The 25746-nt window shown below is 43.7% G+C and overlaps 1 protein-coding gene across 10 annotated transcripts in view; it reads right to left on the bottom strand.

Annotated features, from left to right (window-relative positions):
* LOC128762135 (membrane-associated phosphatidylinositol transfer protein 2-like) overlaps positions 1 to 25746 on the bottom strand; it is a 43934-nt gene that overhangs the window by 6672 nt on the left and 11516 nt on the right. For 4 of the 10 annotated variants that reach the window (XM_053870061.1, XM_053870059.1, XM_053870066.1 and 1 more), the window contains 17 exons: positions 18279 to 18518; positions 13929 to 14143; positions 13153 to 13274; positions 11813 to 12046; positions 11399 to 11734; positions 10504 to 10599; positions 7668 to 7772; positions 7528 to 7592; positions 7338 to 7409; positions 6748 to 6992; positions 6474 to 6663; positions 5611 to 5730; positions 5288 to 5502; positions 3988 to 4163; positions 2372 to 2542; positions 1074 to 1226; positions 90 to 254 (listed from right to left, as the gene is read on the bottom strand). In XM_053870061.1, the coding sequence (XP_053726036.1) occupies positions 90 to 254; positions 1074 to 1226; positions 2372 to 2542; positions 3988 to 4163; positions 5288 to 5502; positions 5611 to 5730; positions 6474 to 6663; positions 6748 to 6992; positions 7338 to 7409; positions 7528 to 7592; positions 7668 to 7772; positions 10504 to 10599; positions 11399 to 11734; positions 11813 to 12046; positions 13153 to 13274; positions 13929 to 14143; positions 18279 to 18356 (2758 nt within the window). In that variant the 5' untranslated portion in view covers positions 18357 to 18518. Of the gene's footprint in view, positions 1 to 89; positions 255 to 1073; positions 1227 to 2371; positions 2543 to 3987; positions 4164 to 5287; positions 5503 to 5610; positions 5731 to 6473; positions 6664 to 6747; positions 6993 to 7337; positions 7410 to 7527; positions 7593 to 7667; positions 7773 to 10503; positions 10600 to 11398; positions 11735 to 11812; positions 12047 to 13152; positions 13275 to 13928; positions 14144 to 18278; positions 18519 to 18651; positions 20267 to 25746 lie in introns of those variants that run through there. The other 6 variants (XM_053870065.1, XM_053870067.1, XM_053870060.1 and 3 more) reach the window with 5 other exon arrangements.

Below are 25746 nucleotides of genomic sequence, written 5' to 3'. Positions count from 1 at the left end.
CTGAAAATGTTTCAGAAAGAGGAAGAGAGGGACTGGAAGCTGTGAGTGGAAGGAGGAGAGAGACACATGTACGTTTTGAGGACACTTACTGTTGGCTATGTTGGTGGCAGTGTAACTGTCTGCCATTCCTGAGACCTGGCTGGCAATGCTGACCTCACTTGACCTCCGCTGGCCCCGGGAGAAGGGGCCCGTGACAGGGGATGATGGGTACGAACTGTCCATGAAGACACCACCATGAGACTGAACAACATCCGCTATTGAGCCGAAACAAGGAGAGCCCATTAGACAGCGACACAGGTGAGAGGACATGACAGGAGTGTGGCAGGGATGGAGGCATGACTCGCACATTCACAACATGCAGGATGAAGATGCACAGAAACACAAATGTCAAGAGTTGCAGCCATGTTTGTTTGTCATCGTCACTGATATGAATACATTATTATCTAATAGTTATTAATTAAATAACTAATAATGCATTGTTCAGACCTGTTCAATGTGTTTTATTTTGGACAATACATGTTTAGAATAAAAACACATACAATTGATTTGATTGATTGATTTCATGTTTGAATTGTTAATGACATGACCATCTTTACTGTTTTTTTTTTGTTTACTGATTAATTTATTATTAATTTAATAATAGTTATATAAAGTGCAATGCACTTATTAATCACATTTAAAAAGACAAAACTAACAAGATAAAACAACAACAACATGCAGCATGTGTGTCGTCAAAAATGTGTATTTTGAATGTCTCATTTTGATATTATCTACATGTTTTGGTGCGTGAATATTTAAGTATCATCATCATCACCTTTGTTATATCTAATAAATACCACAGCAATTGTGAAAATAAGCTTGTGAGTTACAGAAACCAACAAAGCTACTCAAACACTGGACAAAAAGCAACTCAAAAGAACCAAAGTATTTCCATGACAGGTTGTTTGTGCATAGCTTTAGTTGAGAGCACGACACACTCCAAACAACAATGATGGAAATACAGTGAAGGAAAGACATATGGAGGTAGTTTGGACGGACACTGGTGAGGCGAGTGAAAAGGAAAGTCTACACACAGTCCATAGTGGCAGGTGTGGCTTTGAGGGAGCCCTCTTGCCAGTTTAGCACGGGGACAGGGATGCAGGTCTCACTGATGGTCTCCTGACAGCGGAGGGACAGAGGAGGTCCACTGTCCAGCAGCAGCTGAGTGTTGCTCTGGACTGTCTCAACTACAGAGGCGCGTGGAGGAGCAGAGACGGGAGAGAGGTCCGGAGGTGGGGAGTTTGCAAGAAAGGAGTAGGGTTATTGGGGATCGAGAAAGAAAGGAGAAGACAAGGAAGACATAAAAACATATGAAGCAAGAACATGAGACAAAGAAGCAGAGCCTTTAGTGAATCGAGTAAAAAGTCTGAATTAGTCGACGGGAGAACCCCGTTGGTCAGTCTAAGGACCACCTGACTCACAAGTAAAGTTTGAAGAAAGCTCCAGGGAAAATGCAGACTTCCGTTCATTAATCTATGTGGAATAAAGTATTTTTTTATTTGGCTCGATGATCAATTTTTGAGATTCAACAGCACACGCATCTATCATGAGGTCGCACTGGAACCAACGTGTCATGTAGATCTCTGTGTGCCAGGAAATGTGCAACAGAATTGTGTGGTTTTTTTTTAAAAGCTCTAACGCAAAAGAACTACTTTTGTCGGTTATGTAATGATTCAGTCGTGAGAGGGTTAATGGCAGACATACTAAAATAATGCAGCTGGCCAAATAACCAATCATGTTATGGTAAGTGTGTTGAGGTGCAGCTCTTTTGATAGAAGGTCTACGTTGGCTTTGTGGAGCGCGGTAGAGTGGGTGAAGGACTATGACCTCGTCATGATGAATTGGTTTGCTTCAGTGCTGAAGCAGAGACAAAAGAAAAATGTGTCATTTTTCTTCCAAACACGGCTTCATGTTTTGCGGTCGCCCACATGTGAACATCGATCATGCAGCCATGAAACACAGGACATGTGAACAGGCCCCGGTGAGTCTCCACTGGACACACATCGCCCCAGTCCTGCGTGCGTTTCCCCCTCACAATATCAGGACGCTTCACCAGCTCGAGATCAGCGAACCTATTTTGGGCCGGCCATTATTCGCTTGATAATCGATGAAAGAAAACGGAAGAGGACGGTTTCCCTTTGAAGTTGGAGGATTAACAAAAAAAAAAAGAAAACTTATTAGCATTAGCCTTAATTAAAATGAGGTTTAGGGAACAGCCGATAAGAAGCAAAATAAATCAAAAACAATTTTTTGGTCGTTGGTGAAGTAATCCACAAAAAGGAGATTAACCCGAAGCGAATCTGGTTGGAAGCAAGCGCGACCGCGGGCTCACCCAGGAGAGCTGAGTTTCCATCTCCCAGAGGAAAGCGCTGGTAGCGGGGAACGTTGAAGGGAGGCAGGAGGTGAAACTTCCTCTCCAGAAGAGGCTCCAGGCGAGAGGCAGACGGATCAGCGGGATGGAACAAGTTGTAGACCTGCTGGCAGGCGGGCCGCAGTTGGGCCACTAGGGGGAGAAATGAAACCAGAAAACATGAGGAGGAGTGAGCCATGAGCCATGAGGAACTGACCAGGTGAAGGACAAAGTAACAGGTTCAAAAATAAATAATCTTTTTCTATTATTATGGTTGTTTTTGTTTTCATTTTGCTAACGTTTTATTTTAGGAAGAAAATTTAACGTTTTCCCATTTATATGTTGAAGAAAATCAAATAAAAAAGTGGAAAAAATAATAAATCATCTTTAAAGTCTACACCCCTGAACTAACTTCCATGTGGGTCATGCTTCTTTGTCCTTAAAGAAAAACAGAGTGACTCATAGTGTCTCCTGCTACTTCAATTCTGCAACACGGTGGTGACCTGATTCGCAACACCATAAAAAAAATCCCCAGCCATTAAATAACATTAAAAAATCCTCATTTTATCAACTATGTTGCTGTCTTACTGCAGTGGTGGACTGGAAGACACCAAAGAGATGCAGAAGTCTGTCCTGAACTATCACAGATCATCATCTACGTCTTGGATATCTCCGCTCCAATCTGTTTACTACACCACTGTGACACAATTGCAGTTCGAAGATCTTCATTCCACTGTGAACCACACCTTCCATGTCAGACCTGGCGGATTCACGCGCCGATGTGAGGCTATTCAAGTTCACAGACAGGTCAACACTTGAACCATGCCTGGAAATAGAAGTGATGCCATTTGAAGCTCATGTAATGGCTTTGAGCGATGAATGAAACTTAATCCGACACATTTCAGAATAATTCATGTCAACATTTGAACATGGCTTACTTAAAAGGACAGGAAGTTGGTGAGGACTTAATAGATACATTCACTAAAATTAATACTGGATTTCGCAATCCAGTATTAAGTCCAAACCTTTTCATTCCAGCTCACTTCATGAGTTCTAAAAATACAGTGTCAAAATGTACTCGAAGGGATTGATGTTACTGTCAAAATAAATCCTACACTTAACAGTCACTGAGGACATGTACAATCTCCCCCCGTCTGGATTTAGCACCTAGCATGGCAATTAAATATTCCCATTTTTTATAACCAAATGTTCATTAATTTCAATGTCTAAAAAGACATCCCTGATGTTAAACTATATGTTTCTCAAGCTAGAAACTTGGTAAAATTGAGGCTTTTTTCAGCTGTAATGTAAATTAAAAGCTATAATTTGTAATATCAATTTTTAAAATGATTTTTATTAGATTTTTATGACAGTAAAACATTGAAAGTTTTGAAATAAATCTATGTCTTAAATCATTTTGCTCTTTACCGGGTGGTAAAAAAATCCTCGACTGGAAACATATTTTGTCATTTGCGCCTTGCATTACATGAATGTCATCATTCTGAAGGACCCTGCAGTGTATATTTCCTTCTCCTCCACTGCGATTCACACCACGTCCAGCCTCACTGATGGCTGTTCGTCTGCAGAGGGCAACGTACCATCCAGCATGGGTATGACAGTCTTCCTCAGAGCCAGCACCAGTCCCAGGGGAGAGCCGAACAGGAAGAAGTCGGACACCTCAAAGTCAAACTTCCCCAGGGAGCCACCGTCCAACATGGTGCTGCTGCTCGACCTCCTTGAGGCTGCGTCACTTCGCAGCACACTGGAGTGTAAGCTGTGAGGACATGGAGAAAAAGTCAGTCCGAGTATCCAGGATTGAACTGACCGGCAGAATGAAATGTGATGAAATAACACACCGAAAAAAAAGCACAATGAAGTAAATAACTTGATTCAAGAATGGCTCACAGCAACAAGGCAGCAACTTGGCCGGTTGTATCGCTGAGGCAAAACAACGAGCCAACGAGCGGCGTTAGCTTTAGAGCATGAGTTGGCAAAACTATAGGACTAAACAAAAACTCATTTGTCACCAGACACAGGAAGGTTGAACTAGTTTAGTGATTTGATTATACACAAAAGAATTGTTTGCTAGTTCTAAACGCAGTCGGACGATTGAGCTAAATTCAATGAGTTTCTTCAAAACCCTCTTAAATCCGGGTGGAACTTTAGAACACAACCAAAATATGATCATGTTGCTTGTCATGCTGTCAACATTTTTCAAGTTATTTTACAACCAGGTTTGGCGCGAACATTTTTTTAGATTAAAGTCAACATCACGATGTTACAAAATGCATTTGTAGAACCACATAGGCTGCGATTTGGAAAACGGAAAGAGTGCACCACGGACTTGAAGGGAACTCTACGAGACCACGGTGGAAAACCTGGCAACCCGATCCACCAGTCAGAGAGGCGCTGCGCCTTCACCGGCGACAGCACCGTCTGATGACCAAGCAGGAGCGATTCAACACCAGGCAAAGATTATCTGGACTGTCAGACCCATGTCTCACATGTGTGGCTTAACTGGTCGATTGAAGCGTGATTCAAACAAAGTCTGGGTCAATCTTTGAAAACTGACTGGATCTTGAACATCGACTGAATCCCTGCAATAAAGATATGTTATTCATACCAATATATGCATCAGTTCATCTCATTTTGTCAGGCTTACAGGGACGTGTTTATACGGGCTTTTATGTTGATTCCAATAGAGTTCGTGTTGGTCATATGATAAAATGTTTTATTGCTTGTGTTGACTGAATAATGCAGAAATCAAATTTCACCTGCCAAAAAAACTCACAATAATAAATCACAATTCAATGTTTCATTCAGCCGTAACGCAGGCTGACAAAACATCCCCAGTGAAGGTAATAAAAGGATGTATTTGAAATGAGTGACTCATTGTACCTGGACAGAAAAGCTTGGTGCTGCTTGATGGTGTCCAGCTCGTAGGTCGAGGAGTCGCTCCTCTTCCGCGGCAGCTGTCTCTTGGGGTCGTCGCCGGTGCTGGCACGAGGGATGTCGATGTTGCTGCGGCTGAGGTGGCGGCTGCCCTCCAGGGTAGGAGAGGACGATCCGTGACCGCAGTTGATGATGATGCCGGGAGAAAGCAGGTCCTGGTCCTGCAGAGGTGACCCGACCCAAGGCATGACTCATCGCTCCAGTTGTGTACATTCTCTGATTACATCCTCTGCTCAACACCATGGACAAGAAGCAGAAGCGCCACTTACCTGAACACTGACAATGCTGCCTCTGCGGCTGCTGTTCTGGCTTTCATTGACGGTCTGGTTGCTGCTGCATAGAGCATCGAACCCCAGGATTCCACCAACACAGTCCCCAATGAGGCAAACCTGCAGGTAGAAATGGACACGTGGATCTGAGGACAAATTCCTGCTAGTTTTAAAAGGCTTTTTTTGTGGGTAAAATCATGTTTTTTCAAACAGAGGGACGGTAAACACTTGTTAAGAAATGCGATCTTGGTAGCAAAGAAATCCATGAATAGACACTGGTTGCACACAGAAACTCCCCAGACAGAAGAATGGATCAAAATCATAGTGACATATTTTCATTTACATTAATAATACATGCAGGAAATGGACAGATTTCACCAGTAAAAAATGACTTAGTGAGCCTTGTTTATGAATAGTTTTAAATGAAAGGAAAATTTGATGATTCAGAAATGTTTTTTGGAGATACAAATAGATATAAGAAAAAGTAAAAATATATTTTAGGAAATAAATGAAAAATGGAATGTGGTGCAGAGTGGGCCAGTTAGAAACTTCCAAAGAACCACAAACATTTCTGGTCTACAAGGTCAATGATTCTGACTGAAATATACAAAATACATTCACTTAATAAGAATAAAGAATGGAGTACAATTTTGAAAAAAAAGACTTGTTTCTACTAAATACTACTTATTTTTTAGCCTTAAAAAAACCTATACATAAGAAGATATCATAATATTAAAAAAAGATAAGTTACCTTACCACACTGGCAGGTTTGTTTTTGCATAAACCAAGAACACTTTACCAAGTTGTGTATTTTTTATTCCATTATCACTCGACATTTTGACGAGGAGACTCAGGTGACCGACCTGGCCAGAGAAGGTCGCTCCATCCAGAGACTTGATGAAGTCATTGAACACTTGGTTGGCTCGCACGATGACCGCCGCCACGGCTTCCTGGTACTGAGGAGAGGAGGTGGCCAGGAGTGGCAGGGCTGCCAGGGGGATGTGGTCTTGGCTGCTGGACAAACAGCCCTCGTCGTAGCTGTACGGGCTCAGGCTGCAACGGCGACAACAGAAGCAACTCGTGAGACCAGTTCCGAGAGCGGAAACCCAACACACAGCGGGCAGTTTGAGCTCTCACTTGGATACGAGGGAGAAGGCCTCCGCGCAGATGGCAGGGCAGGGCACCAAGCGGATGGCGATGCGTCCCAGCGCCGCGGGGTAGTGAACACGCATGACTGTGTCGAAAGCGGTGCTGATTGTGTTGACGTCGGCCTGCTTGCTGCTCTGGTCACCTCCGCCCGTGTCCAGGATCCTCCCACCATGCAGAACCAGGATCAGAACATGGATCTTTGACGGCTGCAGGCACTGCTGGGACGAAGCCTCCTGAGACCAGAAGAACATCCATGTTTCATTTCAGGTTGAACGGACATCCAGTCACACATCCACAAACACGTGGAAAGCCAGGAGGGGGAGGCGGGGCCAACAACCTGCACGGCACCGGCTCTACTGTTCAACTTAAAACCAAGCAATGCTTCCAGAGGAGGTTTCCACTCAGAAGTTTTGATCCAAAACTTCACCAACCAGCACGCACGAGTTGAACAGATGGTGGTGAGGTTGAGCACGGTTGGGGTTCAGGGGTGACGGAGGGGGTGGGGGGCACTAAGTCAGAGGGAATTTGAGGTTTACTGCCGAACGTCCTCAGTGACTGGGGCCAACTTGTTTACTTACTGACTGGTGCCTGGTGACTGTGATGGTGGGAATGGGAGAGCTATTGGCCTGGTCTCTAACTGTGCCACGCATCTGAATGCAAGAGGACAGAGCTGCTCAGGGAGGAAAGATCCCTTTTCAAATTGTCAATGAGAAGAGAAGCCACGGCTGAAGTGGAAATCCAGATTGACGCAGGCGTTCGAGACCATACCTCGTCCAGTCTGTCCTCCGTGGCCGCTCTCTCGTAGTCCACCGTCATCTCTTTGAAGAGTCCGCCTGCGAGCACAAAGACCCAGGTCACATGTTTATTCAGCTCAACAGCCAGGGCCGGTGCTGCCAGTCTCGTCGTACCTGGGGCTTCTTCTGCGTCCGCTGCTTCGATCTTATCCATGAGGTCGTTGGAATTCCACTTGGCAATCTCTTTTGGGAAAATCTCCTCGCCCTCTGACAGATCCTCTGCAGGGGGAAACACATGTAACCCAAAGTCAATAACGTTCTCTCACTGACATTAGGGTTAGAGGTCTAACACTTGAATTCAGGATGAAGTTGGGAGGCGTTCAAAAAAAATAAACAAATGCAGTGAGGCAATTTCTTGACCTGGATTATGAAACAAATGAGAGACGTAGCATTTTATTGGTTACTGGTTATTATGAAGGCCGATTACAGACTGACTGTTTAGTTCAAACCCTCCTGTGCCTGAAGTCAACCTGCTCTCCTCTCGTTGTCATGCACTCGGGATGTTAGAGTGTCAGTGTCGGGTACATGCCCAGGCTCTCACTCGCACAGTGACCGATGCTGGTCGCTAAAAGAAAGAATCTCAGGATCTTTGCGTGTGCGCATTTGCGTGTCTTCTCAATGCTCTTCTCGAAAAATAGGTTGTTTTTAAAAAAGCAATTAAGCTAGCACACATGAATATTGCTAAATTACTTGTCACTGACTTTGCATTGCAACATGTCCTTCAGATACCGAAGGAACCTTGGAGAAACTTACACAGCGACTTAACAATTTCAACTATATCTGTTAAAATGTGTTTAAGGATAAAATAGCGCTGATTGTTTTGGGACACTCAGGCGGAGACCTTGAGTCTGCCTTAGTCAGCAAAAAGTCAAAACCATCTCAAGTTTTTTGATCCCTCACTCAGCGTATGCAGCGTATGTTTGTAGTCTTCCACAACCTGAACTAGCACTCAGTTGCTGTCAAGCACCGAGTCACGGTTGACACTCGCACTCAATTATTCTGTTTTTTGAGAGGAGCCCCAAAAACAAACGACAGATGGAATGAAGTAAAAGAAACAATGAATGAATGAATGAATAAAAATTAGAACAAGATCAGACATAAAGATCAAATGCAGGAAAGAAGCAAGTGAAAAACGTTTCTATGCCATGTCCAGCAGTTGTAAGGAAAAACAAAGATGCAAAAATGAGAATGAAAGTGAGGCAAACTTTATGATAAAAATTAGGAAATGTAGTGAGTTCTATTTAGAAGTAAAATGCAAAAACAATGTAAACTATTAAAAATAAAATCATATCAAATGGAAATGAGCAAATGGGCTGTTTGAATGTAAACTTCCACAGGATGGGTGTCATAGTTCGACTCACAGGGGCTGGATGAAGACAGGCTTGCTCGAGTTATTAAGGACAGAATGTGCCCTTCTGAAATTCATCTGTCTGACTATATCATTTTCTTCACTAGTCTTAAAACATGCTGGTTTTAATGTGACAATATTTTAATCACATCATGATCACGACCATGAAAAAGTAGAACAATAAAAATATGTGTACTGAAACACATTTTCAGAAAAGAAAGCTATTGGCTTGCAGAGCCTGAGCTGGCATCTAAGCAGCTTGAAGCTGCGCTGCAGTTGGTTGTTGTATTTTGGCATCATAATATTTTTGTAATCTTGAACGATATAATGCTTCATAAATAAAACTGGCAGAGTCCGTGCCTTCTTTTAATCTCTTTAAAAAACAATTTCTACAGACTGTCAATGTGAAGTTGTCTTGCTGGATTCGCTAGTTAGTTATTTTACTGTCATTCTTTTACTGTTGGAAGTATGATTCCTTTGTGTTGATTTTAATGCTGTATTTGTCTAAAGAACTTTTTGTCTGAAAGGTGCGTTATAAATGTAAGATTTATTAGTGCTCTAGTGCAGAAATTTGGAACCAATCACAGGCATGATTAGTTTGGGGGCGTGGTTTAGCACCTTCTGGTGTTCCAAATGCACGATCCCTCCGCTTCCACTACTGGAACCACCAGTTAGCTGGTAAGCAGTAAACAATTCCAGCTTATACAGCAAAGCAGGCAAAGAGGAGGATGACCAAATCTGAACAGACAGGCTGCAGAGGATAGCAACTAAATGAATAATGCTGTAACATTGATCAGTTTGCAGCACATGACTCTCAGATGAAGTATGTCACTGAATGAGTCTAATATGATGCAGAAAGAAAACAGATTTCTGCATGCAACTGGTGTGAGGGCCTCTGATCTGTCAGTGTGCCCCTGTTCAGATGAGACCATGCCTCATGTGGATTTTTTTTGGTTCAACCTCACTTACAGTACTTTTGTTTGGTTGGTTTATGCTTATACTTAGAGTTCAAAAGTTCGCCTGGCGAGACTTGGTGGCAGTGTGGATGAACAGATACAAACCTGTGAAACATTTGGAGGCACGTAACATCAATTTCACTTCGAATCAAGTTCTTACATGTTCCATTCCTCAATGTGATGAGTGAAGCAGCCAAACTACACACACCTGCTCAGGTAGCCCCACATGATCAGGAGTCAAGCCATCAATGAGTGGATGGTTATGGAAAAGCAACATGAATAACAGTGCCGTGAGGATTTATTGAAAGACGTGGAAACAGAAAGGAGGACAGAAACATGCATGTTTATTCATGACAACGGAGTATTATAGTAAACAAACAGCACAACGGAGGAACGGGCAGGTGGGGGGAGGGTCATTTATTGTTGGATGAATGGGGTCGTAGTGGTTTTCGACATTAGGACACGTCAGTTAGTCCGTCCAGCTGAGAGAAGGGGGTGCTGCACCACACCCACTTACTTCAACTGCAGCCCGCAAGCATGCTGGCTATCTGGAAAGCTTAACTGATCTGTGGTTAAAGAGATGCATGCGTGGTGAGAGGATTCCTCAACAACTCTGCACTGTGTTCAAAACAACATGACACGTTACCGTGCGCGTCGAAGAACTCCTCGTCCGAGCTGTCTTCAGAGTCCCTGGCGATGCTCTGCATCCTCCACTCCGAGAGGCTGTGGCGTGACGGGCTCGCTGTCAAAACACATACGAGCACAAATTCACTGTTATTTTGGGACATGTGTTTCAGGCTCGCTCGTTCTCTTTTTGACACACGCGCTTAACCACAAAGAAATATTGCACAATCTCCCCCAGCCCACACACACACACTCACACACTCTCAAACGCACGCACACGGTGTTATATAAACATGCAACAGGCTCTGTGGTGGACAACTTGATCACAGATGGACCTCTTGGTGGTCATGTGGGGGGTGTGAAAAGTGATGAAGTCCACTGACAGCCAAACGCCAGAGGAGAAATATTCTAAACGCAGCAGTCATGTGGCTGCGCATCATGAGGGAAGGAAGAGGGCCGGGGAGGAGGGGGGCAGCTGTCAGTGCGCAGACACACACACAAAAAAGCAGTGGAGGGGCGGCTCACTTCCTACAGTCTGTGATGTCAGCAATGCTGCTAAAAATAGCACAGGAGGAACCACGGGTGGGTGCTGAGGGGGTTCTACAGGGGTGAAATAAGTCACGCTGGCGGAGTGCAGCAATACTGACGGCTGCCTTGAGGAGGGAGTGACACTGGAGAGGACGTGAATGGGATATGTGATGTTTTCATTTGGTGGCCACTGCTAAGACACAATAATCCATAATAAGAACAGAGTAATAACAACTCTGCAACGAATCCATTCCTCCAGGTTGTTACCAGAAGATGTGAGTGAGTCTCTTCGCTCCCTAATAGATCGTATTCAAGGTGACATTTGGAAATATCGAGCCTTTTCTAAATTTTGCATACACTGAATACGACGACAGCATGGAGCTCCTCACCACCTCTCTTGGACGAGCGTGACGATCGTGAAGATGTAGACCACTGTTTGGTGAGCACACCTCGAGGCTGGAGAGTCTCTCCCGGGGATCGGACCACCACTTCCTCAGCTTCAATAGAACTGATGGCTTCTTTAGCCTCCTGCTCCTTGTCGGGCGACGGCGTCCCACCGTTGGCCTCGGTGGCCTCCTCCGCCTGGCTGAACTGGGCCATCTTCTTGGCCAGGGTCAGCTGGGTCTCCAGCTCCAGCTGCCGGATATCTTCCATGGTCAGACCGTACCATTCGTCCTGCCAGCACCAGGCCTGCCGGTGGGCACGCACCATCACCTTTCTCAAGCCTGAAACACACATTTTCTTTGATCTCACAAGTGTCACTGTGAAGAGTTACAAGAGCATGAACGCGTCTCTCAACGCACCAACATCGTGGATAAACCGCTCGATCTTTGACTGCATGCCCCAATAGCGGAATTCCACCTTGCACAGCTTGTAGGCACACATGATCGGGGTCTTCCCCGGGTTGTTGTTGTAGTCCTCTATCCAGTTGTCCAGCAGCGGACCCCGCTGCGTCTTGGCTGACTTGTAAATGCGAGGGTCCTCCTCTAGCTTGTATTCATGGGGCGGGATTGGATCAGTCACGATATCGATGGGGTCTGAGAAAGAGACAATGGAACGATGAGTGTTTCATTTCAATACATTGCAGAATCGAACTCTGTCGCTTTCAGTTTCAGGTTGTTCAAGGTGAACATGGCCAGGAGGAGGCACACTATTGTGGATCAATAACATCACCGGACCTCCAGCACCATTCATGTGAGCGAAGAAGACAACATAGTCAACCAGTCTAAAACAAGTAAGAGGTTGGAGTAGTGGTGGAGTGTGTCAGTATCAGGCTTTTAGCTAGAGGGCATCTTGGGCATCCGGCAGATGCCCTAAACTGCAAAAACATGAAAAAATGGACGCCCTCAACGCCCAGTTTCCTCTGCAGGACGTCCTAAATGTGCCTGTATAAAGCTCAACTCATAGTGTCATCGCACTGGTTTACATTAAATTGTGCTTCCGCCCGGTAAATTTGCAGATTCTCGAACCTTTCGAACCGTATTTTGACTATCGTGGTCACCATATTCGCGGTGATCTCGGGAGTCTGACGCTGACTCACAAAACTAACTCATTGTTTTCTAATCGGAGGAATATTTGGCACTTACCCGTCTTGCCCCCAAAATAGCTTAACAGGGATCAAAAACCAAGTAGTTCTATTTATTTAATCATGCGACAAGCCTATATATATGTTATGTTTGAATGAATGAATGTTGTGGTTGTGAATGTTTAGAAAACCATCATAGCTGATGCAACTGCATGCATATCTTGCATAACTATATGAAAAGAGATGTAGATACAAGGCTGTACACACGGTGGCTTGTAGTAATGTTGTTATTATTATTATTATTATTATTTATTTTTTATTCATCAGGGTCAGCCAAGTAAAACAATTGTCACAATAACACAAAAGTGTTAGTTGTTAGGGGGGTTAGGGTGGGGCAGGGCTTTAGGACAACCTGTTTCAAAATCCTAGCTAAAAGCCAGGTCAGTATATACACTTTATACATCCTGTACACTGAACCAACCACTATTCGTGGTAGAGTCATCATCATCTGCAACTGAAATCCAGGGGTTGGTGCATCGTTCTCTTGCACTGCAGCAGCAATTCTCATCGCACCACTCTGTATGAGGTGATCACTGAAATGGATCCAAGTGCTCTCACCGATCGTCCTCTGTCTCTTGTCTGCAGCTGACAGGTTGAAGACATCCGCTTGGCTTCCAGTGTCAGGCTTGTAGTAGGTCTCAATGTCAATGGAGAACTTCTCAACAAAGGGGCAGGTGTATCTGCAGGACAAGCCTTGGATTTAGTACTTATTCACAGCAGTCATCATTCAGCATTTAAAAATTAGGACACACATCAGAACGGTGTGTGTGTGTGTGTGTGTGTGTGTGTGTGTGTGTGTGTGTGTGTGTGTGTGTGTGTGCACTGATCCCATCTGTTGCATCTGAGCAGAGCTGTCACTGCACGAATAGACGTGTCAACAAGCACTTGCAGTCTATCAATATCCAGACAGCAGCATCAAGGGCACATCTCCTTTCAGCACCTCCACATCTCTGTCAGGTGAAGCACAGACTAGCGGCCTGACATTCAGAGACGACGGGCCGTTGACTTCTCATGCTTTCCAAATCAATACATTCTTCCATACATTTGTTCACTGATTTTCTTCAGCTTACTTCCACCCTCACAAAGGCTGGTGCCAGCTACATAGGGCCAGCAGCTGGGGACACCCTGGGCAGTCACCGGTCCATCATCGGACACACGAGACACCCACTCACACACAATCCCTGATAGATTTAAGAAACAAAACATTTACATACAACACTAGATCTCCACATTAAATTTAGCATTTTTTGTTGGCAACACAAACTTGGCGGAGTCGAATGCTCTAGCTGAAGCTCTGAGCGGTGATGGAGGCGGCAGGAGCCAAAAAGCCTCACCTGGTGCGGGTGTAAGGGTAGGCGTTCCAGGACTCCTCTTCAACTCTGAGAGCTGCTTTGGGCAGGATGGAGCGAAACCAGCTCGGAATGTGCATGCCAATGTGGTAAACTTTGTGGGTGTACTGGCCGATCCCACCCGGTCCATCCGAGTAGGGCTTGTTTTCCAGGATCTCCACTCCGCTACCTTCTCCACAGCTCTCCTCCCGGCTCTTTTTCTGAAAACAGAAAGGGGAAAAGGAACATTTTAAAAAAAGTGACAAATAGTACACATTCTCTGAAAACATGTTTTTATCATTTACTGTCAGGTGAGGAGAAACTAGAAAGAAACTGTTAATGTTGTGCTGCACTTGAACAGCTGTGTGTGTGTGGCAACAGCCGGATGAGAGCGCCGTTTACTGTTGTACAATTAACAATGATAGTACAATTACTAAAAAGGCCATTACTCTGTAATGTTTATTTTTGATGATCCATTTGTCGGCTTTACAAATTAAGAGAACTGAAAACAAAAGCTCATTGAGCCACACCTTTTGCCTATTTACATTCCCAGTACACCAAAGAGGAGAACTGGGTGGAGCCTACAGATGCAGTCGAGTAAAGTTGTGGTGACTCATCGCTTCAGGAGCAAGAACGTGTGAAGTGAGACTCTGTATGTTGCAGGGTGCTGATAAAAGATAAGAGCAAAGTACCATAAATATCACCCCTATTTTCTGTTATCTGCTGCTCACTGGCTTCGTCGACGGTTCAAAGTGGGCAGTATTTAGCGGACAGTGGAATAATAAGAATAGAGTTGGTGGCACCAGGAAGATTGGAGGAGGAAGCCGTGAAGTGTCTAGCACACCAGACCTCATTAGCCCTGACAGGTCATTCATTAGCTGCCAGCTCAGCTCTCAGCAGTCGAGGAGTGACTTGGACGATAAAACACAGACGCCTCACAACCGTCAAGCTGTATTTACAAAAGAGACGTCCAGGTTGCCTGCATGACGGACAGAAATTCATATTCATATCAATAATGGAGTTTCAGCTTTCCCTCCATCAAGCAAATTTATGTTGAAGGGAATATTTAAAGCACACAATCTGATGCTTGATCTAAAACTTTTTACAGGCTTACCAAACTCCTGTGCCATATCTGACTTGTGACGTTCTCAACAAAATACCCACAAAACATCTATTGCTATTAGCTGGTAAAAAGCACCCCACCACAAGTTCCATCATGTACCTCAAAAGTATATTTCTGTTCCTGATTTAACATGGTCGGTTTCAGCAAGTTCTGGGGCAGAGGTTGCGTAATCGGTTGGTTGGTTTGGATCAGCTCAAACTCAGAAAGTATTTCAATGAAACTTTCATGAGGCTTGGTCAGAATGAAACACAGAAGTGATTCAATTTGTTGCACGAGCTCCATAATGCTCATTCACTCAATAGCATCAGATTATGTTCCAACAGAATTCATTATTTACACAACATAAACAAGGGCAATAATATTGGGTGGTGAAATGGGTGAAACTGCGCAGCTCAGCAGAGGTTTGCGCTCTCCTGAGTGCTTATCAAGTTAGTGGTGTTTCAATGCCAGCCATCTCCAGGGAAGTGCTGCCAAGAAAACAACCTTTAGATAACTGAATAGAGTTCTTTAAAATCACTTTTTTGACAGGACTGAAAGCTCAATATTCAGCTGTGCAGGGCTGGAAAACTGCAACAGCTGAAAGACGTCCTGAGCCAAAATATAGTGCATTGTTTCTGACCCTGATGGCACAAAGCAATACAACCAAGCAACGTCTACATGGTGCGTCATTTTCAAGTACAGGGTTGCAGTACACTGCGAGGAAATTCAGACAGGATTCTTCCTGTTCTTAGACTTGGGCTCACAATTGCGTCTTTGAGCTGACAGGATAAGAGTCACTTCCAGGTTGTTTCCCTCAAGCCATCGCGGAATTTGGTCATGTTTCCTGTCCAACATTCTGCTTCTCTTCTTGCTCGGTGCACACAGTTGCTGAGTCATAGCATAATGAACATGAGCGTGTCAATTAACCAAAGTGAATTCCGCTCACACATTACTCATTTTTCATTATACATTACTAGAATTCCCACTGCAGTGATAATTAATTTACAATTATCAGAGAGGCAGACAGCAGAAGAAGGCTGACTAAGTCAGGGGGGATATTTTGGGCAGAGGGCTGCACTTGTTCCGACATGGTCCAGGTCTTTCTCGGGCCCTGACTTCCACAAATGAATTGGAGACAGAACCACATGCTGCAGTTACCCTGGAAACGCAGAGCAGGCACCGGCGACGTGCTCCTTTCTAATCGGTTCAGAACATAACTTCATCTTATCCTGCTTCATTTGTTAAGCCACTCGCTCCTGCCTTCCTTCCCTCCTTCGCTATCACGCTTCTTGTCCTCCCTTCCTCTTTCATTCACTCCCCCTCCTGGAAAAAAAAAAAAAAAAACCTGACCAGCGGCATGCTGCTGATGTCATAAGATGCCATGGTAACAGGAGCCTCTCAGAAATTAGGTTGTGCGGAAAAACTGAGGTCAGGATGGGAGGTAACTACAGGTCACCAAGAGAAGAATTCCATGCTTGGCCTTTGTTGGTCTTCATTAAACCTATATAACACGAGTGAAAAAAAATGTAACCTGAGCCGCACCAGTGTTGACGTGGTGAGACCATTGAGTAGCGTTGCTTAGGGCGTGTTTGCTAACTCCACACGGTGGCGTGGAAAAACGTCCAAAATTTCCCCGCAGATGCTCCCACAGATTGTGCCAAAACGTTTTAACAATTCAAATATTATTGGAGGCGAATCGAAAAAACAGCAACTTGTAGCAATGGCAATAGGAGCCAAACTTCACAATGATAATATACTGTACCAGGACGCAGTTGAGATAAAATATTCAGTGAAATAAAATAGGATGAACAAAATTCTAGTTATGATAAGGCGCCTCCATAGGAGGGTGTTTTGTGTTGCGTTTGAACGCTACACAATAATTACCAGAACCTGATGATCCAGTTGAACAGAATGGTCAGCGGATCAGACGAGCAGATGTTGTTTATTTAAGTGAGTCAGATGGAACACACAACCACAGAACCACGTACATGACAGCAGCTCAGGAGCTTTAATAATAATAATAATAATGATGGCGTGGATTTATATAGTACTTCCCCAGAAACCCAAAGAGCTTAACAGAAACCATAATCCATTCACACCTCAGTCACACCCGAGCTACAGTTGAAGCCAGAGTTGCCCTGGAGCAGGCACTTGTACACACTCACACGGGTAAGGTGTCTTGCCCAAGGACACCACAAATGGGATTCAAACTACCAACCCTCTGATCATTGGGTGATTGTGGCAGAATCCCACATTTCTTGGTCCATTCCAAACAGATCCACCAAAGGAATTACTCGACATTCCCTAGACATGAGGATTTAATAGATTCACATCTGGTTCCACAAGGAATGTGGTGATGAGAAATATGAAGGGTTTAACTGAACAACTAAAGCTGTCTGAGCCAGAATTCATGGTCACAGATGAGAGCAGCTTTTTTTAAAGTCACAATGACAGCACTCAGTTGCTCATCCTTCAAGATTTACTCTACGCTGGGAAACGATCCGTAGAGTGCTGAAGGCCAGACTGCGAAAAAAACTAAACCTATGAGGTCATTATTGGTAAAGCTAGCGTAAATGTTTCGGAGCAAATCAATGTTTGCTTGACAACCATATTGAGAACTGTTGACACCTTGCAAGTCAACAGTTACAAGACGCCTTCCCACATTTTTTACTTGACCTTCAGACCTCTCTGCTGTCCTGCACCTGACCATTGACCTCACTCCATTTCCCCTCAAGAACCATTGTTTCACATCTCCTTCCTGCTCTCTCTTGTCTGATAGTGCCTTGCAACATATATGGCATGTTTGGAAATGAGAAATGAAGCCATCATTCAAAACCTGCTGGAATCAGCAACAACTACGGCTACATTTTGGCTCCGAAAACTAAACTTCCTCACACATTTTAGAAAACCCGACCTGGAGCTGCAAGTGAAGACATACCTCACATAAAATACAATGCAAAAATATGAGAAAAGCATTAATTCCGCTACAGCATTCGGGGCAATTTCAGTGAGACCAAATCCCATCATCCATTTTCCTCCTCCTGAGAAAGACCTATGATGGGTGAAAAGCTTTAGAGAGTTTAAATTGGATAAGCTATAACCATAAAGAACCCTTTGTTGCGCTCCTCGCCAGCACCAGAAAGCTTGCGCTTTCATAATCGGCTGCTTGTCAACAGGCTGTGTTAATTTTTTTATCCTCCTGCTTCGCCTATGTAGCAACAAAATAAAAAAAAACCTTGTTATTTTGGTCTCACCTGGATCATGTAGAGCTGGGCGATGCGGTACTCCTCCACACTCATGGGCATGGGGATGCGGTACTCCTTGATCAGCATGGTGACACTCCAAGGATGGATCGCAGGGAAGCAGAAAGAAGACAAATAAGGGAAGTGGGAGCGGGAACGTGGGGAGAGAGGGGAGGACAGGGGGTAGGGGCGTCTCCTGGGCTCCTAAATGTGACCCGTCGAATCACCAGCTGAAATCCACTCTCATGGTTCCTGTGGTGGGAGAGAAAGAAGAGATGATCACCGACAGAAACAGAAATGCATCCAAATATGACACCACAAATCCAACACCGAGAGTCAAGTCAGAAGGCAAAAAGTACTAGCGCGTCCGGGACGTCCAGAGAACCTGAGTCAGAAGTGAAGGATGAACGAGTGCTCCATGACCATCTCGGAACCACAAAGCATACTTCCCGTGATGAGCGTCTCCTCTTATAAACTCCCTGCAGATTGTGGGCCATGTGACCGACGTCTACCGAGGTCCGTGCCTTGCCGATGGTCTCAGCAGTCTCACCCAACCCCTCAGCTCCATCACATGGGGGGACTCACTCAGCATAAGCGGGATTACCGTTGAGCAGGGAGCATTATGTAAGTTTGTAAGAGCCCCCTGTTCAGGACTGAGGTTTCACAAATAGCCGGCTAAGAATCACACTCGGCATTGTTTTCAAACCACTGGGTAGATATGCGCGCGGATTATTCAACGTGTGGGTGGTGTGGGGTGCCGATTCCACCGCTGAGGGAACTGCAGTTTATTTCCAAAAAGACACACACACTCACACCACCGCACATTTAAGTGGCAGTTTATCTAAATTAAAAATCAGGCGTGTCAGCTGAGGAGGCACATTAACAGACAACCAGCTAACACATGTCATTGGCTGAGCGTCTGTTGAGAGAAGACTTGAGAAGAACTTTGGACCATTATGGAAAACATAATGAACACTTGAAATGTCATCTCCCACCTGTACAGTTTTCAATAAAGGCTTAAGAACACGGTGGTTTGTGATCGGCTGTAAGCAGAACTGTAGACAACACATGGCACTGCCTGAATTCAGCTGCCCAAAACAGACGACAATGCGTTGCATAACTCCAATCTTTGCTTGTTTCTGGACTCTCAGGGTAACCGGACCTCGCTCTGGCACCTGGCCACGTGGTCCAATCACACTTACCACGGGGTAAAGGAGTCAAGCAGCATGTCCTCATCTGTTGACCGGCTTGCTGCGATATCATCACAACACAGGACTAAATCAGAACAGCGGTGCCACGTTACACTAATAATAACTGCACTCTTGGGAGAATCTAGGATAAAATGAGGCTAGCTGAAGAGGCCCAGAGGAGAGCCGGTGGCCTCCCATGTCAAAGCTGAAGGTTTTAGTGAGGAAGGTCACGGTGCTTGTTCTTGTCCACAGTGTTGATGATAAACCGCTTCAGAGTCGACAACAAACATAGCAATGAGGGTTGCGACTGAAGTAGCAACGTGTCTGGTTCTCTGGTTCCCACTTGTGTAGCAGACTCACAGGAAAACTTGAAGCTAGAAATACCTCTCCTGTATTTCTCGCTTTTCTGATTTAATAATAATAAAATGTGTATGACTTATTAATATTTGTTTTATTCATCTCATTCACACCCAGCAAACTTGACACATGTGCAACCAGCCAAGCTTCTTAGAAACACCGTCTACCCTGCAATGCAGATGCCACGAGACGGACGTTCAATAGCATGTTGTACGTTATGTATTTAATACAAGAAACTATACAACTTTAATACAACTAACTATACTATAAAGTCTCTCTCCTCCAGCGCCGACTTTTTATCATTTTTCTTCAGTCCTTGAGAAGAAAGTTACTTCCTTGACAGTTCCACCCAAATGTATTTTTATATCAGATGGAGCATTCACTTGAGTTGGTGTGAGAATCATTTCCTGACCAGCACCACTGAGCTTGCAAGCCCAAGCCACCACTGCACCTCCCCCTCCTCCTCCTCCTCCTCCTCCTCCTCATGCCACGCAGCGCAGCAGTCAAGCGACTGCTCTTCCTACCTGCATCATCAGACAGGTGAACACGGTGTTTGACCGATCCCCTTGATCCTGAGAATTGGTACATGTTATAAGGACATTTTGGATAGTTGCTTGTTTGTAAAAAAAACCCACACTCATTAGCCTTGTTATTTAGCTTGATAGTTTGGAACAGGCTCACAGGAAAATGCATTAAATTGACACCGGATGTGAACCAGTAACTTCATGTTCCGCAGGGCGATGTTATGACCACTATGTCACCACAAACTCACAACGGCTCTCTAATGTTTGGAGTTGATTTTTTGAGTGACAAAAAAAAACAATGACAATAATAACAATTTTTGCTAGGTGTTGAGCACCAGCCCCCCAAAAATGCCATGTTCCTGATTTAAATAATCTAATAATGGAATATAATATTTTTTTGCCTGGTTTTAGTCTGGTCTGGACCTGTCTAGACTTTGCAATGATACCATTTTATAGAACCTAAATTGAACTTTTTCAGTGGCGGTCAGCGACTTGTCTCAAAGTTTCGTTTTGAAATGCCATTTCATCTGATTAGATTTTATGTATCACTGGTATTCTAACAGGCTTGCAACTTCAATCGAATCCATCTATATCTATACCGAGAGACAGATAGATGATGGATAGATGTACATAGATGGAGCCAAGGATGAATGTATTTGAAATTCTTATAAAATTGGAATTCTTATACAAATATTTTCAAGACAGCTGATATAAAAACTTGAATATAGACACCATCATGACACACACACACACACACACACACACACACACACACACACACACACACACACACACACACACACACACACACACACACACACACACACACACACACACACACACACACACACACACACACACACACACACACAATTTAATTGTAATTAAAGACGGAATGTTTTCACTGCCTCGATCGCAGCAACCATTAGTAACTATACGCAATAGCATACAACGTGTTGTGCACGCGTCTCGTTTCCTCAATTCAGATTGTGTTACACACATTAAGTCTGAAAGACGCAACCTGACAACCAAAGATCTAAGTGACTGCGCTGCACTTAGCGTAATTGATTGTGTGGCTTCCTCCCTTCTGAAAGCCTTCATTATTAATGAAGCTTCAGAAATGAGCGCTGCGACACCTCAATTAACATGATCAATATGCACATGCAAACGCCAAAAACACACCCATCCCAGCTATGCAGCAGGGAGAGTGGAAACCCGTTCCCCTCGGGCGCCATAACCGACACAAACGTTGCTCAGTATTTGACCTGTTACGTACGATTCAACAGCGGCCTCGAGAGTACCAGCACCGTGCTTGACCCAGAAAAAGGCTCTATCTCACACACAGAGCTTAAAAATAGCACAGTCACAATAATCCCAGCATACGCAAGCAGAGTGGCTGACGTTGTTTGTTCAGAGAATATGCTGGTTCTCGACTAAAAATAAAGTCTCTGCTCCCTCCAGGCAATGACGCAACAGCGGCACACTCCGCTGTGCAGCGTTCAACATGGAGCTGGCAGCAACTGCCTTGAACACAACCGATGTTGAAAGACGCCGTTGGGTCTCAACATTACATTCAGGCCCATTCAATTAATTTCATTGTTAAGCTCTCAGGAAACAGAACTACATAATAATGATCTCATTTCACAAATACATTTCTCAGGGGCAAAACTAATTCCATCATATAAAAATGAATTTAAATTTGTATGTTATAGATCTTGATTTGTTTTCACTTGTTGAGCATTGCTATGACCCCTTGGTTTCTCCAGAAGGTACAGTATGGTATTCTCTAAAACACTAGCCAGTTGGAGTACATTATTAGATTAGTTTTATTAGTCTCACAGTGCTGAAGTGCAACATGTCACAGCAGCCAATGACAACAGAGACACTCACAAATATCAAAGACATTAAAGATACACAACACACGTCAAAGACAAAGCATCAGAAAATAAGTGGAGTCACAAGCTAAATAAATACCCATAATATATAACAAATATCAGCACAACATGTATATAATACAAGTAAAGACAAGTATAAAGCCAAAAACAAAAACTAAATCCTTTAGCATTTATTGAATTCTCATATTCATATTTACCCAAATTTCACACGAGCCTTCTACCTGTTACAGGAGCTTCCTCTCTACTACCAGCCAACAGTGGTTACATTCCAATGAAAGGGAAGACTTCAAAAGAAACAGCCTCCACCTGTGGACTCCTTCAAACAGCTCATAACAGCAAAAAGGATCTTTCATCACAAAAAAATGGTCAAGGAGGCCAAACCCATTGAAGGAGAACTGCGCTAGATCATAAGAGAAACAGGTGACAGCAATGAGGAAAGCGCATTCCACATTCTCTACTGGGAATTAAGGGAGGTGGCTCTTTAGAAAAACAGCGTATTCATCCAAAGGTCCTGCAATAAAATTATGTCATGGTGTGTATTCAAATGAATGAGAAAGGTGCACCTTATTAAATGTCTTTATATATATATATATATATACACACACATATATATATATATATATATATATATATATATACACACATATATATACACATATATATTCGATAAAAAAATAATCGAATTAATTATAGAATTTGTGATGAATTAATCTCAATTAACTGCAGTTTAATCGTATCAGAATATTACTGAATCAAAAGATGGACCCATACATACATTTAAACAAGAAAATATTGTTTACTTTGCATCAGTTTGACAATGGCACAATGAATCACGATGGCGGCTACATTCATGTTTTCATATCACCTTATTTAAATGTCTTGAAAATATTTGTATGAATTGTATAAGAATTTCAAGTACATTCAGAGTAGTATATATATATATATATATATATATATATATATATATATCTTCAGCAGGGTCATTCAAGGCTACAAAGGTTTCCTTCATTTAGTTAATGGTTCAGCAGCTAAAAGGTTGAAAGTCAATGAAACATGATACAGCTCCCCCTATAGCTCTCTTAGATTACAAATCAGGAAAGTGGCGTAAGACTCAGTTCATTAAGAGCTATTGCTGGCCCAGACACAGAAGAAGCCTAGCCTGCATTAAACAAGCAAAAGCAGCTCAACTAGATGAGATAAGCCACTCTTTGGCACATTTCCGTGACAGTTCACAAGTGCTGGCGGCTGAACGAGCTTCTTCCTGCAAGTTCAACGTCTTCAGCTGACGACAGACAGCAGCTGAGTTTGACCATCAAAGCTGAGAACAGGAGTGGTTTGTTTTTCCATCTCCGTCACAGCGGCGCGTCTATAAATGTAGCCCCTTTTAAAGAGCACCAACGAGGTTAAGCGTCAGACGCAGCAGAGAATCCCACCGGAGGAGGGGTGGAAAAGGGTGGGCCAGGGGTTCCCTCATGACTGACCCAAAGCAAGCCCCCTTTCAAATACAAGTGGAAAATGTTAGCCTGCCGAGTGCCTAAAATACCACAGATCAGTTTCACACAGTGTTGTCTTGACAGCCGCAGACACACACTCGGCTCCAGACAAGAACCCTTGATTGAGAAGATGCGCTTATCTTCCAATCCAGTTAAAATGTCAACAGGCTCACGACACTAGTGTTTGCTGTAGCTCGGCGCGTTCTTAGAAGGGAGTTCACCCTCCACCTGCCGCTATCTGCGAGGACACATATTTCAGAAGATGTGAGCAGAGATGAGTCCACGCAGCCATGTCGCCCATCAGAACGACGCATGAAGCATCCTTGATCGGGGAGATAATTGAGATAAATATAGACTATTTGGCAGAGATGGCGGAGCACAAATTTGATTTACACCTAAAGCCTGCCTCCCTGGAGATAATGAAGGATGAGATAAACATCCTGCGCAGCAGATTGTCTAATTTTATTCACGTATATATTTGGACCAGTCATCCACAGGGGACGTATAAGCTAAAATCAAAGCCGTATAAGGAAAACAGCTTGATCATTTTATCACCTTTCTCTCAGCACCTGAACAAAGATTACACTCCATTTGGTTGTTTACACAAACCATAGAGTTCAAACAACACAACACTTTCAAGTGTTCATAAACACTAACTGAGTGGTGGCGCCGTGTCTTCAGTCTACCAGCATATATCCCCCTCACACACAACATTAACTGGAAGAAGGAGTAATGTGTGGTCAATACAAGACACACGTAACCACATACCAACAAACAGACAACACCCCTTACACAAAGAGACCATGGGCACAAAAAAACAAGATAAATTGGTGATAACGAAAAAACTCACAATGGATCCATTTTCATTCCATTGCATGTCTTTGACACAATGCATTCTGTCTTTAAAGCCCAACTGCTTTCTCATGGTGTTACTAGCTGGAAAAATTCTCAATCGTTTACCAAGTGTAGCCTCACGGACTACATTCTGCCAGTGTTATTTTGGGATTAAATTGTGGCAGTGTGAGACAGCGCTCCAAAATTTAGTTACATGGCAGCTAGCAAAAGACACTGGCAGAGATGTTGTGTTAATATTTTGAGTAAGATCCACATCTGTTGCTGTTGTTCTGACAAGACATTTTTTTTTTTTTTTTCAAAATGTAGTCAAGGCAGGGAGCAGTTTTTGCCGAGGTGGCGACGCTCCAGGAAACCCTGCTTGTGTTGATATGAATCAAGTCAGACAACACTGCCAACAAACTTATTTTGGACTGCTGAAGCTAACAAATCCAACAATGACTCAGGGTCTCAGTATCCACTAATGTTATTGATAGTTTTTGTGTTAAAAGTATGTTTCAAACTTGCCACGACTGTCACACACCAGCCGTGGAGATAGAGAACATGGCGAAAACTGCAGCGAGTTTAAAGCGGTAAATCGTGAACGAAAAATTATCGGCTATCCCAAACATAGGGGTTGAATATCAGAGCAGGGGATCAAATTTCCAGCCTAGAGAGTGAAATCTTAACCCTTCAACCCCTCAAAAATACTTTACATTTTACTATTTGGTGACTTGTCCACTAAAGTAGACAATGCATCACAAAAAAATAAAATAAATAATCACTTGTAGTCAGTGCAGAAACGCAGCTCCTTAGTCGACCATTTTGCTTTTGACTTTAGCAAGTACAGTACAATATCTAACCACTGGGTGCTACAGCAGACATTACTGTGTATTGCATGACACACTAGTGTCCACTGCTGTGGCAGACTTTATCACCAGGACTCATGTAAATGATTTGATTAGCGCCGGATACTGTCGTGAGCGGGTTGAAGTTACACAATTCCATTACACGTTGCCTTTTTTTCCAGCAGAAATATTGTAAGTACAGTAAGTCTCTTGCTCCTCCACAAGCTGAGGCGGTGGGAGTTCAACCTGCCCTCTTCTTTGCTCATCATTGCAGTGCGATTGGAAAGCTATAAATACTCGATCCTCTCCTCACTCTCCTACTCCTACAGACGGAAGGAAGAC

Source organism: Synchiropus splendidus, chromosome 7 (assembly GCF_027744825.2).
Source record: "Synchiropus splendidus isolate RoL2022-P1 chromosome 7, RoL_Sspl_1.0, whole genome shotgun sequence".
Taxonomy (NCBI): domain Eukaryota; kingdom Metazoa; phylum Chordata; class Actinopteri; order Syngnathiformes; family Callionymidae; genus Synchiropus; species Synchiropus splendidus.
The sequence above is the reverse complement of the archived record's forward strand: the minus strand, read 5'-3'. Positions and strand labels throughout refer to the sequence as shown.